The 16313-nt window shown below is 44.0% G+C and overlaps 1 protein-coding gene across 2 annotated transcripts in view; it reads left to right on the plus strand.

The window, feature by feature from the left end:
- LOC149335278 (uncharacterized) overlaps positions 1-16313 on the plus strand; it is a 50324-nt gene that overhangs the window by 25746 nt on the left and 8265 nt on the right. For both annotated transcript variants that reach the window (XM_089551945.1, XM_089551944.1), the window contains 7 exons: positions 895-946; positions 1960-1998; positions 5548-5690; positions 10202-10295; positions 11636-11793; positions 13097-13148; positions 14162-14200. In XM_089551945.1, coding sequence (XP_089408071.1) covers positions 895-946; positions 1960-1998; positions 5548-5690; positions 10202-10295; positions 11636-11793; positions 13097-13148; positions 14162-14200 — 577 coding nt within the window. The remainder of the gene's footprint in view (positions 1-894; positions 947-1959; positions 1999-5547; positions 5691-10201; positions 10296-11635; positions 11794-13096; positions 13149-14161; positions 14201-16313) is intronic.

Below are 16313 nucleotides of genomic sequence, written 5' to 3' on the forward strand. Positions count from 1 at the left end.
AAAACGACAACCACAGGGGAGGACAAGACACTCTTGTCCTCCCCTGTGGTTGTCGTTTTTTGCGGTGTCTTCCCACCAAGTATGAATTACCAACTAGCCCAGCACCATGTTTTATTGAAACTCTACTTTACTTCACCAGCGCAGAAAGCAAGGGTGACACAACATTACTAAATAGTAGTGCCAGTTTTACTCAAGTAGTATGCCTGGTCAAATATTTAGGGAAATCCCCCAAGATGGAGTAGATTTGTAATAAGGAATAATTACTCATTGACAACCACCCAAGCGCAGCCATACGGCTACGACAGTTAAAAAAAAATTCGTCCTGGTCTTGGGTTCGAACCCGGGACCACCGCTTCACCGGAGCAGTCGCTCTACCTTACTACTCCCGCTCTACCGCTCTACTTCCTTATTACAAGTATTATTGCCTTTGTATTTAAATACAAAAGTGCCTCTTTCATAAAAATACAAACATATATTCCGGAGCTTTCACTCAAGAGGCGCTTTGTATTGACGGAAATAACGAAGTAACAAACGTAATGACATGTGTTAGAAATAGTTCTGTCTTGTTTGTTTACCAACCCCGTGAAAATTGGGGAGCAAAAGGACGCATGTGGGAGAGCTGGTGACCATTTTAATACCGTTGACAGTGTGAGCCCAAATGCTGCACTTACTAGCCAAAGCTGCTCACGCTGGCAAACTCTGATGACTGGCCCTGAAAGAGAAGTGTGTAAGAGAGAAAGTTCTATGGGGGCTCCATGTGGCGACCCATAAAACTGTGTTGACGTGCTTGCGCTTAAACAGGCAGCAGTATATTATATAGGGACTCAACGGCTCACTTTATAGGCAATATGTGACGTAATCGAAATGCAGTCATTATTTTTTTTTCACCATCAGAACCCCAAGAATCTTGGCAACGCGACAGCTACGGACCCAAATGAAGCACAAGGTGAGTTGTACTCTTTTCGTATAGACATGCTAGCTGCGTCTTCCCTGTTCTTGTTCCCGTCCAATTAACGAGGGATGAGGCCTTTTTATGATAATGCATTGAAAGGTGTCATCCACCGCGGCCGTTCAGTGGCTTTAGCATGATTACAGTGCGAAATCATTCCCAGATCGCCAAGGTCAAATTCTGGCAATAGCCCGGGCCAAATTTTGAGGGTATCCCAAATTTTCTAAAATGACCCGGGCCAAGCTTGCTTTGTGCGCGCTCATTCGAAGCTACTGAAGGATATTTAAGTTCAACGCGGTTAATGCTGCAAAGAGTCAGTTCGTCATAAAACTTTATTAACAATACTGGGAGTAATGGGTTCTGTAATGGGCCCGCAGTCAGTGCTGAAGGCAACCTCTTGCTGTGGCCCGGATTTGTACTTCCAGATCAGAGCTGGCCAGCCGAACACCAACCTTACGTCACAAGAGCTGCAGTGACCCCGCGGAACACGTGTTAGTCTTGTAACATCCGCAGAAAATAATTCCGTTGGCTTCATGGTCGACATATGAGCTAGAATTTGAATGCTCGGTGCTTTTATGGGACACCATTGTTAAAATTATACATTTAAACAGTGATCTAAAACTAGGGACTCCATCAAAGTGCGAGTGACATCAAGACAATGCAATTTCTGTGTTTATTCAAGCGTCATTGCAATAACGCTCCACGTAGGGAACGATGCGCAGTTGGTTTTATCGCATGAAAGCATATATAGTCCTCTTGTAGAATATAGTTATGTTGTTGTAGGCCCTGTTATTCATTCGCTTGCGATTCTAGACATTACAGTTTATTTCTGCCAGATACTGTGAATGAACCCCTGTTAATTCATGTTTTCACATTCTAAGCCAATTTTTTTATTCTTGTCCTCGCCAAGACTGGCCTCATGAAAATGCCCTGTTAAGCTAACTTTGCACTCTCTTTGAGACTGCTTCGCATTCGTACATTTTACAAACAATTTTCTTTTGTTTTTGCAGAGCCTGTCGAAGACGTGCTGCCTCCCAGCTACTCTGAAGGTGAATTTACAGCTCTCGAAATGCTCTGAGACCGTATTGCATCAGCTGTCCATGTTCCGTTGTCCATTTCGCGGCCACTTGATGCTGTGTCATTAGTCACTCAGATATACCCGCGGCCTTCAAGCGTCTGTGGCAAGCGGCCCGGCCATTTGGTGATTGGCGACCACGCCTCACTATTGGCTGAATATCGCAACCAATGGGAGCCAGTGTTCAGGTCCGCTCGCCTGCTGTTGGCAGAGCGCTGCGATGCACCTCACCATTGGGTGTATATTGCATCCATTTTCAGCCAATGGTATGGTCCGGTGGCCAACCAACCAGTGGCCGGGCCGCTTTCCACGGACGCTTGGAAGCCTAGGATATAGCTGTAGAAGAAGCTCACTCAAGGTGGGTCACTAAACGCTAGCTAATCGTGTGCACAATATACTGCATGAGCTACGGCTTAAAGTTCACAAAGGGAAATACCCGTCATTCACTGTCGCTGCTTGAGGGTGGCATAGATGACACTCTAGGCCTTCAAGTAATGCACTCTGCATGAAAAAAAAGGTGAGGAGGATGGAGTTAATAAAAATTATGCCGTTACAGCAAAATAATTTCAAATGTGAAGCCATGATAACAAGAGGATAATATAAGGAAGATATTTTTAAGAATAACGCTTATAAAAATGGTGTATAGACAGTCTATAGGCTTCTTATTGACTCTATTGACTTCCTATAGATATTGTTTTTGTTTATTCGTAGTCTGTAGACTGTCTATAGACAAAAGTCTACTAAAAATGTATGGCCATAAATCTATACATTGTCTATAGACTGTCTATGGCATTTGCATTGCCTATAGACTGTTCTCTAGGATTTGTCTATAGACAGTCTATAGATTTTATAGACAGAAGTCTACAAACACTCCGTAGACTGTTTAAAATTTTTTTGTAAGGGAAGATTTCGAAGAAGTCGTTATATGGCAGAAGTTAAACTACATATTAACAGTAGGTAAAAAAACAACGAAGCCACGCTGGCAACAGGTTGTAGTGGTAGAACTAGAATAATGTTTTACCTTCATACTAGCAGTGAATGTACGTACCTCGTGAAGCAATGGTAGAGTTCAGCGCACAGACTGCAGTGATCAAGCCGGGCATTGCGTCGCTATTTGCGCTCGGTTATCTATTATAATGTCCTAAGGGTATTTACCAGTCATAACATTTACAGACTTAGAGAGGGAGTTCGGCACTCTTACGAGGCGCCTACGGCACATTGCTCAGATGGCAGTGATACAAAACTTTCGGCTTTTGAAGCCCAACAATGCCGCCTTGATCTTTTAGGCCTCTTCACTGCTGTGGCGACGTCACAAGTGGGAGTCCAGGGTGCATCGCTTGTGCAGAATCAAAATTAAGCAGTCACTTTGATTGCATTAAGCATTACGCTAAAAATTTCTTTGGACAGCTACTTCGGTGTGTAAATAAGTGAACTGCGCATGCAAAGCTTTCACGGATTAACATAATGTTGGTAGTGTCGTGTGTTCTCACCGATGGTTTTAACCCTAATCAATCAATCAATCAATCAATCTTTATTTGAGTTTGTACATGCAAACTGGGGATGGTGAGGAAAAAGCAGTAAATGATACACCGCTTGCCGGGCCTCACATCTATTGATATCTATCAATAGTAGGTCTGATTCAAAAGCGAATGCCATTCATTTTGTTCTGAGGAGATGGGGACGTTCACTAATTGAAGTTTTACAAAACGAAGTTAATTCAAAAAAAGCTTTTTTTTCTCATTACATACTAAGGCTAAGAGCAAGTCATTCGAGTTATACCCCTGACACACTAGCAAATTTAATGTCATTCGAACCTAATGGCATTCGATGCATCGAATGTCATTTGGTCTCTTTCGGTGCTACACGGAAAAAAATGATGTAATTCGAAAATGATGGCGTCGACGAACAGTAAAAAAAAAACAGGCCAACTGAACGACATCAGCGCGCATAAAAGATGTTTGAAATTGTTGTGCAGTGTTTCAAAAGCGGGTGAGAACATTTGTGTGCCGTATTATAGGCTTAAAATATTATTTGCGGCCATTCTGCACCACTTTAGCCATCAAAAGCCAAGCCAAGTACAAAGTCAACCACAAATCCGATCAATGTAAACAAACAAAATGACTGACATGGCGGCCCGCGGACACGCGCGGAGCTTGGAAATGACTTCCAAAAGGTGAACTGCTCAGTTACGTCTTTAAGTAACTTCGAGCTTAAAGGGATACTGAGGCCCTGCCCAATTTTATTTTCCTGAAAGCCGCCAGCAAGCATGTACCCAAAAATTGCTTTCAGAATGATATGCGTTTATTTTTTATACCGAACAGTTTTGAATGACCCAATTCCTGTTAATGCGAAAACATTATATGCCCCGTTAGCACAAAAGCCGGCGTCTCCGTCCATTGCACAAAATTCCAGTGGCGTCAACATACTCTCGCATGACGTCAGCAGTAGACCATGAGATAGTGACGTCTACAGCAAAAAAGAAAAGGTGCGGAGAATTTAACCAAGGACCTTCAGTTCGCGAGGCCATAGAACCCATAAGAAATAAAACTGTTTTTTTTAAACGAGGTATGTATCGCTCTGATAATGTGTTATATCTACATGAACTATTTACAAAGTAGTAAGGTGGAAAGTTGGGCGAGTTGAATCTTGTTCATGATGAAGTTAGCGCCAAAAACGAGGACTAAAGTAGGAGAGAAGACACAACACGAGCGCTTTTTCGCAACTAAACAATTTTACAAAGGTTTTAGGAAATTGAACGGAAGACGGAGGGGGGAGGGTGTTAGGCTGGCCACTTCACCAAGAGAGAGTTCCACTCCTGTTCAGTCTGTCTGTTCATACACTACCCTTAGGTGAACAATCATTTATCAGAAATGAGATTTCGTCGATACAACAGATTCACAGTGCCGGGCCACCATTCTAGTTTTCCATAAGCTGTGTAGACTAATCAGAAAAGAAAACGAATCAAGAGGCGTTACTTCTTGGTGATTAAGGGTGGACCTAGTGTATGCGTTTCCTTACGACTGTATGAGTAGGTGTTTCATTAGAAACAAAGAAATCTTTAATGAACCTCGCAACGGAGCTCACGATAAGACAATGTTTTTCCATTGAAAGAACGTAAGCAGTCTTAGGTGCCCTCCGTAATTTTTGCGATGTTCAGCGCCTTTTTGTTGTTTTTTTTTTGTTGCGAAAGCAACACTACGCGAGTCGCCGAGCCATTTCGCGGAGCTGAAGAAAGGCCATACTGCGCATGCGCGAGGAGCAGTGACGTCACACGGAGCACAGCTGGCGCGCCGCCGCCGCCGTCACTGCGCGGGTGGCTCAGAGGTGCCGCCGCCGCGCTCGCCAGTTGCGCATGCGCAGTAGCGGCCCATAGCTAGCGTGCCGGGGCCGCCGCCGCTGCCGCGCGCTCTCCATCGCCTCTCTCTTTCTCTCCTCGTTGCTTTCGCAATCCCCGAGGTTTAACGAGATCTAAACCACTGCCAATTTTTTCACATCGGTGCGGCGCTCCGGCGGTATCTTACAGGCGACACCGGAAGGTGGAAGAAGACGACGCCCATTCCACTTTCAGAGAAGAACAACCAACTCTTCTTGATGGCTTTCTGCGTGGATGGCAAGAGCGAGATTTCTGAGCTCGAGCTGCGGATGCAGTCTTTGGAAGAAACACAGGTAACATACACGTGGACGGCCATGTAAGCCGTTTCCTACATAAAACATGCATTTAAGCTATGAATTGGATTCGGTAAGGGATAACCATTGCGTATTTTCTGGCGCATCAGTCTATTTTTGCTTTTTCAAGGAGAAGGTTGAAAAAGAAAACAGTACTTGTTTAGCAGGAAACCATTACACCTTATGCCATGATCTTAACACAACATATTTTTACAGCCTCGGGCGGAATAAAAGAAGCGAAAGCAGCTATTACTTTTTCAACTGGCTTTCAGCCGGCACTATCAAACAAAAAAATAGTTGAGACCCTGCGTTCCTAGGCGCTACGACCGACTGACGAAACAGGGGCTTTTGCGCAGTAAGCTAAAGTACACACCATTATTTGTCCCGGGGATGTTGCAATAAAGCAATCCAAAAATTTAAAGGAAATTGAAAATTTGTTTTTGGAGAAAGGAAATGACGCCGAGTCTGTCTCACAACACGGAGGACACCTGAACCGCGCCGTAAGGGAAGGAAAGAAAGTGGGAGTGAAAGCAGAGAAAGAGGTGTCGTAGTGGGGGGCTCCAGAATAATTCTGGCCACCTTGGGATCTTTAACGTGCACTGACATCGCACAACATACAGGCGCCTTTTGCATTTTTCCTCCATCTAATCGCGGCCGCCAGGAAATCCATCCCCAATTTTGAATGATGAAGATGTGTTTAGCATGTTGCTTTACTTCCTAATTCTTCCTTTATAGTTCACTGACTATAGCGAACATAAATGTAATTATGATGGTTCACTGGTCAAAAGTGGAAAACTGCCTTCTCTTCGCTCATATTTAGGCGTAGCTCGCGATGTATGAAACGATACATTATTTAGTTGCATGCGTTAGGGCATTTTAATTTTAGTTATTTGCCTCCCACAGCGAATGACCCCACTCCAAAAACTCTATTTAAAAGCACCACGACATAGAGCAAAATAATCAGTTAATCTTTATTTCACGATCGCGGGTACAACCTTATGTTTAGTACGTAGTATATAGTACAGAAGGCTGGGCGTTGTGCGAGTAAATGAGAAAAACCAGCGTTTTGAAGAATCGTGTATCAGCTTATTCGTCGAGCATCGTTGAAATAAGGAAAGAATCTGATTACAATAACGACCATTTCTGAAAACATTTTACCTTGAATATTTTTATATAGTGTGTAAGGAGACTAAATCGAATTGGCTAAATCTAATTGCTAGTTTTAGAACCGAACCAGTATTGCCCACGTAACCTAGAAAATTGTGGTGTGTGGTCAAGCGTCTGAAGTTAGTTACGTGATGCGAGAAATAAACGACATTTTTAGTTAGGGCGACCTTGGAAAACCAGGAGAAATAAAATATGTTTCATCGTGACTGGGTTTCGAACCCCCGGCGGCGCGACCAAATCAGCTTCACCGGCCACTGCGCAAGAACACTAGGCTATCGCCGCAGTTCTTTCTTTATCCATGGAAGAACTTCCGTAAAAGGGGGGGGGGGGGGGGGGAACTTCAATCAAACTGGTTCGCGTCTCAAGTTACCGGGCTGCTTAATACGAGCCCGCCATAGCCCTAACTCAACACTGCATCCCCATCAAAACATCAACATTCAGGGAGGCACACACATGCATCTAGGCACGGCAGCCAGCTTGGAGGTTCTTCGCGTGCAGCATATGCACTCCTCACCAAAGCACATTGTTCACGAAACACAGATTTGGACGATCTTGGTGGCTTGGCGTGTCTGTCCATCATACGGCTTTTCCAAAGATTGAATAGTCCCATCAACACAAACAGATCATAAGGCACAACAGAGTTTTTGCCAACAGGCAGAAATCTAATAGTGTATAGTGTAATTTCAATGTCCTTCTTAAGAGTTTGTTGTAGTATGTCCCAAAAGAACATGGCATCACGGCACAGGATGAAGCAATGATCAGTTGTCTCAGGCGCGTTACACAGACGGCAATTCACATTCCACGGTACAAACATCTCCTTCTCATTATGAAATGTCTTGACAGGCAGCGTCGTTGTGTGTAGTTTGAAAAAGAGCGTTTTAGCGGCTGCCTGAATGCACATCCGCCTAACACGCTTTAGAACACTGTTGTCCAAAGACCCCAGATAAGGCTGCCGATACAATGGTGTAGGGAACAAAGACTCAGTGAGACCCTGGGTCATCTGTTTTCTCGAGAGGCTATAGAGGTGATCTAAAGAGAAGCGCACAGTGAGGAAACTGAAAGTGTCAGCAACCTCCTTAAGGAATCCCCATAAAGTCCCCTCACGAGCCTGCACAGTCGGTGCGAATAAGTAAGGCAAATGAAAACTAAGCCGCCTAATGAGCATAGCTACCAGAAACGGGTGGTTTGCCGATTTGATGCACGAACAGGTTGATGCAAGTTGATGCACGAACAGGTGAACAAGGCCCACTCCACCACCCTCTAAGAGAAGGAACAAGTTGTCACGCCTCATGGGCTCCCAGTGAGAGCGCCACACGAATGTTGCAAATATTCTTTGTATTGCTTGCACCGTCCTCCTCGCACAATGCAGGACTTGAAGGAGATACGCGAGCTTTGCAAACAAAAATATGTTACAGACCTGTGCCCTCGCAAACACTGAGAGTTCCCTACCCATCCAAACCTGTGTTTGCCGCCGTAGAGTTACAATTTGTGAATCCCAGTAGGCTGTACTGTTGCGAACTTGGTGCAGCGGAACGCCTAGGTACTCAAGAGGGCTACAGTCCCAGCATATGCCACCGAACTGGCTTGGCCTAGTTCCCCAATGACCCAACCAAAAGCCTTTGGATTTCTCTAAATTAAGAGCCGCGCCTGATACATCGCAGAACTGTTTAGTCAAGTGTAAAGCCTCAAGTACACTCTTTTTGTCAGAACAAAAGAGGGCGACATCATCAGCGTAGGCTAAAACTTTAACTTCACATTGAGCCAGAGAGAAACCGCGGATAGCTGCGCTGTTAATTATACTGAGACAGAGGGGTTCCAGATATAGGGCAAACAACAATGGAGACAGTGGACATCCTTGACGAACAGATGCTTCTAGTGGTATTGGTTTCGTTAGCTCCTGATTAACAATTACCCTTGTATAGGAGTTCTTATAGCTCAGCCTTATGCCTTTGAGCAAGACATCACCAATATTTGCATACTCCAAGACCGCGAACAAGAAATCGTGCCGAACTTTATGAAACGCCTTCGCCAAGTCAATTTGAATCAGAGCTACTTGGCCCGTCTCATCTGATACTGTCTCTAATACTGAACGTGCAATATGGATATGTGTTTGAATACTGCGGCCTCTAATACCCCAGACCTGATGCGAACCTATCAAGTCCATAATGTCGAGCTGCAGACGACTGCAAAGAACCTTGGAAAAAATTTTGTAATCAACATTGCAGAGGGAAATTGGACGATATCACTCAACAGTTTTCAACCGATTAGTATCTTTGCTTTTGGGAATTAATATTGTGTGCCCAGAATAGAAAGTGGGAGGCAGGACACCCGCATCATAAGATGCTTGGAAAACTTCCATCAAAACAGGCACTACGCAAGGCGAAAATGTTTTATATAATTCGCTAGTAATACCATCTGGCCCAGGAGATTTCTGGCTCTGCAGGGCAGAAATGGCTGATTGAATTTCATCCAAAGTGATAGGTCCCTTCACTATAGCACACTTCTCATCGTCAAGTCGAGGGAAGTTTCCGAGTAAGGAACTGTAATCGAAACCCTGATTTGGATCTTCGCAACTGCCAAACAACTTCCGATAATAGTCAAAGAAAACAGCAAGAATACCAGGCGCATCGCTGTAGGTGCAATCACCATACTGAATTTCCAATATTTCCTTCGCAAGAGCATTCTCTTGCCCATCACGCCTCGCCTTAAACTGCAACACACTCTCGCCCTGTGCATTGCACGTCGTCATTCTCATGAACTTCCATCTGTGCGCAAGTCACGAAAGAAAAGGAAATGCGCTTTCAATCGCGCTTTTAGGTGCATGGTGTTGGTGTCCACCTGCGAAATCCTGCTTTCACACAATATTTCCTGGTTTGTATTGCTACACCACCAGCATTGCTTTTTATTTAGCTTTTATATAGAAATTTTTTTAGGCGTGTCTCTCTTATTCTCTTGCTTTAAATTGGTTTAGGCCTGCTATAATCCTGTGTTAGGCGCGGGCTTTCTCCCACCTTTATTTTTGTTGCTACTTTCAATCGTGGAGGTTTGACACAAGGGGTGAAATGCTTGGAAACCGGGTCTCTGACCCAGCCTTGTGTAGACCAATATACTTTGTGTCAAGCCACTCTTTAGCCCATTTAAAACCATATCATCAGTATCAACTTCTTTGTATTAATGCAATCGCGCTTTCTCTCGGTGCATCTGAAATGTAGCTAAAGCTCAGTAATTATTGCGAAACAATGCGCACCTGCTTTTATTTCAAATCCATGAAGTTCTGCACGGAAAGTGTTATATTCAACGTTAAACTCTGTGGTGGCCTCTCTTGTCATCTCTGTTGACCACAGGTCTTAGACGCGCACGGGAAAGAACTGGAAACTCGCGTCAACATCTCTCTGGAAGAACGAATCCACTCCTGCGTCAAGACAACAACAGTGACCAGTAAGTGGCTTCAGCACACAGCCATTCACTTTTCTAAACTATTTCCCGCTTGCACAACAACAAGGAAAGTCGCTGTGATGTACATGATAGGCATTCAAATGATTTTCAAAGTTGTTGCCTTGCTGCTTTGATTACTGGGTTGAAGTGTTCCCAGCAGACAGGTATCTTGCGCTATACCCAGAATGTCAGCGGATGCTCTAATTGTTCGGAACGCTACACATACGCAACTACTTCATTTCAAAATCACTGAATTTGGGAGCAGCGCATACTTTTCCTTTCGAGACCCATGGACAAGAACTACTCAGCGTTTCTTCTGAGGCTCTTTTTATGTTTTGCACCCCCCAGATATGTTGGGTAGTCAATCAAGCATTATCCTTATTTACCTCGTTGTCTTTTCTTCCTTTTTTCACTGTCCATATTTGGTTAGAAGGCTTTTCGCCCACGTGAACCATATATTCACCCAGCAGCGCGGTTTTGACAGCAGTGGTGGTTTAGCAGCCTGAGCATCTGCGTCGCATGCGGGAGGTTTAGGGTTCGATCCCCAGTGCCGCCACGTACCGACAGCCTATAAAATGGCTACAAGCTTTAGCCTGCCCCGATGTTAGGCTTATCAGGAGTGAAATGCTTGAGAATTGAGTCTTTGACCCAATATTGTGTAGACTCAAATACCTCGTCCCATGACGCTCATTGACCAGCATCCTTGCGCCATAAACAAATTCATTCTCAACATCAGAATAAACGGTGTTACGTTCAAGAGCAGAACAAGACAAGATCAGGCGGTAAAAACCTGTCCAACTGTAGAGCTCAACACTAACTGACATTAACATTCACCAACTGAAGTTGCTTTTGACACTAATGATAATAGTAATAATAATCAACCTGACTACGCCCACTGCAGGGCGAAGGCCTCTCCCCTGTCTCTCCAATTAAGCCTGTACTTTGCTAGCTGCGGCCAACGTATCGCAGCAAACTTCTTAATCTCATCCGCCCACCTAATTTTCTGCCGCCCCCTGCTACGTTTGCCTCTCTTGGAATCCACTCCGTTACCCTTAAGGACCAGCGGTTATCGTGCCTTCGCATTACATGGCCTGCTCAAATCCATTTCTTCCTCTTGATTTCGACTGAGATGTCATTAACCCACGTTTGGTCCCTCACCCAATCCGCCCGCTTCCGGTCTCTTAGCGTTACACCCATTATTTTCCTTTCCACACCTCTCTGCGTTGTCCTTAACTTAAGCTGAACCCTTTTCGGTAGATACTATTCTGTGATACTATTCGGTAATACTATTCTGTTTTTTTTTCCCCCGTGGAGGAAAAGTAAATAGACACACAATTCTGCAGGAATGAGTGGCGCGTCGGTGCACTGCGATGACCCGGCTTCAAAGTGTGCTTACTGCCTATGGGTGCCCCTGACGGCGCGGCTGTCGTGCGGAAATGCCACGCTCGTGAACGCCTTCTTCGACAACTACACAGGGGATGTTAACCAAAGTGTGTTCCAGGTACGTGCCATGCACCGGCTACGAAATATTTACGACGCGGTCATATCAAACCTATCTAGAGGTTTAGACGTGTCTGAAGCTTTCTTTCGTATATTGAATCAAGAAAGTATTGATCCGTGCTATACGATTCAAGAGATGAGCAAACAAAAAAAAACGAAAGAGTGTACCTCATTCTAGGGGATATCATCCATCTACAGTGTGCCTGGTTTTTAAGCTTGTAATCTTGGCGAAGACTTCTGGTATAGTGTCTTGAATTTTCTTGCTTTACCAGTGTACTGTATGCAGCTTGCCCATGATTTTATTTTGAAACAATAGAGCCATCGTAAGTAAGTTTGAGGAGCCTGGTGATGTATTAGGCGCAGCGTCGAATCACTCTACTTTATACTTGGTGGGAAGACAGCGCCAAAAAACGACAACCACAGGGGAGGACAAGACACTCTTGTCCTCCCCTGTGGTTGTCGTTTTTTGCGGTGTCTTCCCACCAAGTATGAATTACCAACTAGCCCAGCACCATGTTTTATTGAAACTCTACTTTACTTCACCAGCGCAGAAAGCAAGGGTGACACAACATTACTAAATAGTAGTGCCAGTTTTACTCAAGTAGTATGTCTGGTCAAATATTTAGGGAAATCCCCCAAGATGGAGTAGATTTGTAATAAGGAATAATTACTCATTGACAACCACCCAAGCGCAGCCATACGGCTACGACAGTTAAAAAAAAATTCGTCCTGGTCTTGGGTTCGAACCCGGGACCACCGCTTCACCGGAGCAGTCGCTCTACCTTACTACTCCCGCTCTACCGCTCTACTTCCTTATTACAAGTATTATTGCCTTTGTATTTAAATACAAAAGTGCCTCTTTCATAAAAATACAAACATATATTCCGGAGCTTTCACTCAAGAGGCGCTTTGTATTGACGGAAATAGGGAAGTAACAAACGTAATGACATGTGTTAGAAATAGTTCTGTCTTGTTTGTTTACCAACCCCGTGAAAATTGGGAAGCAAAATGACGCATGTGGGAGAGCTGGTGACCATTTTAATACAGTTGAAAGTGCGAGCCCAAATGCTGCACTTAGTTACTAGCCAAAGCTGCTCACGCTGGCGAACTCTGATGACTGGCCCTGAGAGAGAACTGTGTAAGAGAGAAAGTTCTATGGGGGCTCCATGTGGAGACCCATAATAGTGTCTTGATGTGCTAGTGCTTAAACAGGCAGCGGTACGTTATATAGGGACTCAACGGCTCACTTTATAGGCAATTTGTGAGGTAATCGAAATGCAGTCATTATTTTTTTTCACCATCAGGACCCCAAGAATCTTGGCAACGCGACAGCTACGGACCCAAATGAAGCACAAGGTGAGTTGTACTCTTTTCGTATAGACATGGTAGCTGCGTCTTCCCTGTTCTTGTTCCCGTCCAATTAACGAGGCATGAGGCCTTTTTATGATAATGCATTTAAAGGTGTCATCCACCGCGGCCGTTCAGTGGCGTTAGCATTATTACAAAGCGAAATCATTCCCAGATCGCCAAGGTCAAATTCTGGCAATAGCCCGGGCCAAATTTTGAGGGTATCCCAAATTTTCTAAAATGACCCGGGCCAAGCTTGCTTTGTGCGCGCTCATTCGAAGCTACTGAAGGATATTTAAGTTCAACGCGGTTAATGCTGCAAAGAGTCAGTTCGTCATAAAACTTTATTAACAATACTGGGAGTAATGGGTTCTGTAATGGGCCCGCAGTCAGTGCTGAAGGCAACCTCTTGCTGTGGCCCGGATTTGTACTTCCAGATCAGAGCTGGCCAGCCGAACACCAACCTTACGTCACAAGAGCTGCAGTGACCCCGCGGAACACGTGTTAGTCTTGTAACATCCGCAGAAAATAATTCCGTTGGCTTCATGGTCGACATATGAGCTAGAATTTGAATGCTCGGTGCTTTTATGGGACACCATTGTTAAAATTATACATTTAAACAGTGATCTAAAACTAGGGACTCCATCAAAGTGCGAGTGACATCAAGACAATGCAATTTCTGTGTTTATTCAAGCGTCATTGCAATAACGCTCCACGTAGGGAACGATGCGCAGTTGGTTTTATCGCATGAAAGCATATATAGTCCTCTTGTAGAATATAGTTATGTTGTTGTAGGCCCTGTTATTCATTCGCTTGCGATTCTAGACATTACAGTTTATTTCTGCCAGATACTGTGAATGAACCCCTGTTAATTCATGTTTTCACATTCTAAGCCAATTTTTTTATTCTTGTCCTCGCCAAGACTGGCCTCATGAAAATGCCCTGTTAAGCTAACTTTGCACTCTCTTTGAGACTGCTTCGCATTCGTACATTTTACAAACAATTTTCTTTTGTTTTTGCAGAGCCTGTCGAAGACGTGCTGCCTCCCAGCTACTCTGAAGGTGAATTTACAGCTCTCGAAATGCTCTGAGACCGTATTGCATCAGCTGTCCATGTTCCGTTGTCCATTTCGCGGCCACTTGATGCTGTGTCATTAGTCACTCAGATATACCCGCGGCCTTCAAGCGTCTGTGGCAAGCGGCCCGGCCATTTGGTGATTGGCGACCACGCCTCACTATTGGCTGAATATCGCAACCAATGGGAGCCAGTGTTCAGGTCCGCTCGCCTGCTGTTGGCAGAGCGCTGCGATGCACCTCACCATTGGGTGTATATTGCATCCATTTTCAGCCAATGGTATGGTCCGGTGGCCAACCAACCAGTGGCCGGGCCGCTTTCCACGGACGCTTGGAAGCCTAGGATATAGCTGTAGAAGAAGCTCACTCAAGGTGGGTCACTAAACGCTAGCTAATCGTGTGCACAATATACTGCATGAGCTACGGCTTAAAGTTCACAAAGGGAAATACCCGTCATTCACTGTCGCTGCTTGAGGGTGGCATAGATGACACTCTAGGCCTTCAAGTAATGCACTCTGCATGAAAAAAAAGGTGAGGAGGATGGAGTTAATAAAAATTATGCCGTTACAGCAAAATAATTTCAAATGTGAAGCCATGATAACAAGAGGATAATATAAGGAAGATATTTTTAAGAATAACGCTTATAAAAATGGTGTATAGACAGTCTATAGGCTTCTTATTGACTCTATTGACTTCCTATAGATATTGTTTTTGTTTATTCGTAGTCTGTAGACTGTCTATAGACAAAAGTCTACTAAAAATGTATGGCCATAAATCTATACATTGTCTATAGACTGTCTATGGCATTTGCATTGCCTATAGACTGTTCTCTAGGATTTGTCTATAGACAGTCTATAGATTTTATAGACAGAAGTCTACAAACACTCCGTAGACTGTTTAAAATTTTTTTGTAAGGGAAGATTTCGAAGAAGTCGTTATATGGCAGAAGTTAAACTACATATTAACAGTAGGTAAAAAAACAACGAAGCCACGCTGGCAACAGGTTGTAGTGGTAGAACTAGAATAATGTTTTACCTTCATACTAGCAGTGAATGTACGTACCTCGTGAAGCAATGGTAGAGTTCAGCGCACAGACTGCAGTGATCAAGCCGGGCATTGCGTCGCTATTTGCGCTCGGTTATCTATTATAATGTCCTAAGGGTATTTACCAGTCATAACATTTACAGACTTAGAGAGGGAGTTCGGCACTCTTACGAGGCGCCTACGGCACATTGCTCAGATGGCAGTGATACAAAACTTTCGGCTTTTGAAGCCCAACAATGCCGCCTTGATCTTTTAGGCCTCTTCACTGCTGTGGCGACGTCACAAGTGGGAGTCCAGGGTGCATCGCTTGTGCAGAATCAAAATTAAGCAGTCACTTTGATTGCATTAAGCATTACGCTAAAAATTTCTTTGGACAGCTACTTCGGTGTGTAAATAAGTGAACTGCGCATGCAAAGCTTTCACGGATTAACATAATGTTGGTAGTGTCGTGTGTTCTCACCGATGGTTTTAACCCTAATCAATCAATCAATCAATCAATCAATCTTTATTTGAGTTTGTACATGCAAACTGGGGATGGTGAGGAAAAAGCAGTAAATGATACACCGCTTGCCGGGCCTCACATCTATTGATATCTATCAATAGTAGGTCTGATTCAAAAGCGAATGCCATTCATTTTGTTCTGAGGAGATGGGGACGTTCACTAATTGAAGTTTTACAAAACGAAGTTAATTCAAAAAAAGCTTTTTTTTCTCATTACATACTAAGGCTAAGAGCAAGTCATTCGAGTTATACCCCTGACACACTAGCAAATTTAATGTCATTCGAACCTAATGGCATTCGATGCATCGAATGTCATTTGGTCTCTTTCGGTGCTACACGGAAAAAAATGATGTAATTCGAAAATGATGGCGTCGACGAACAGTAAAAAAAAAACAGGCCAACTGAACGACATCAGCGCGCATAAAAGATGTTTGAAATTGTTGTGCAGTGTTTCAAAAGCGGGTGAGAACATTTGTGTGCCGTATTATAGGCTTAAAATATTATTTGCGGCCATTCTGCACCACTTTAGCCATCAAAAGCCAAGCCAAGTACAAAG

This window comes from Amblyomma mixtum, chromosome 7, assembly GCF_055824585.1.
Source record: "Amblyomma mixtum isolate Tamu chromosome 7, ASM5582458v1, whole genome shotgun sequence".
Taxonomy (NCBI): domain Eukaryota; kingdom Metazoa; phylum Arthropoda; class Arachnida; order Ixodida; family Ixodidae; genus Amblyomma; species Amblyomma mixtum.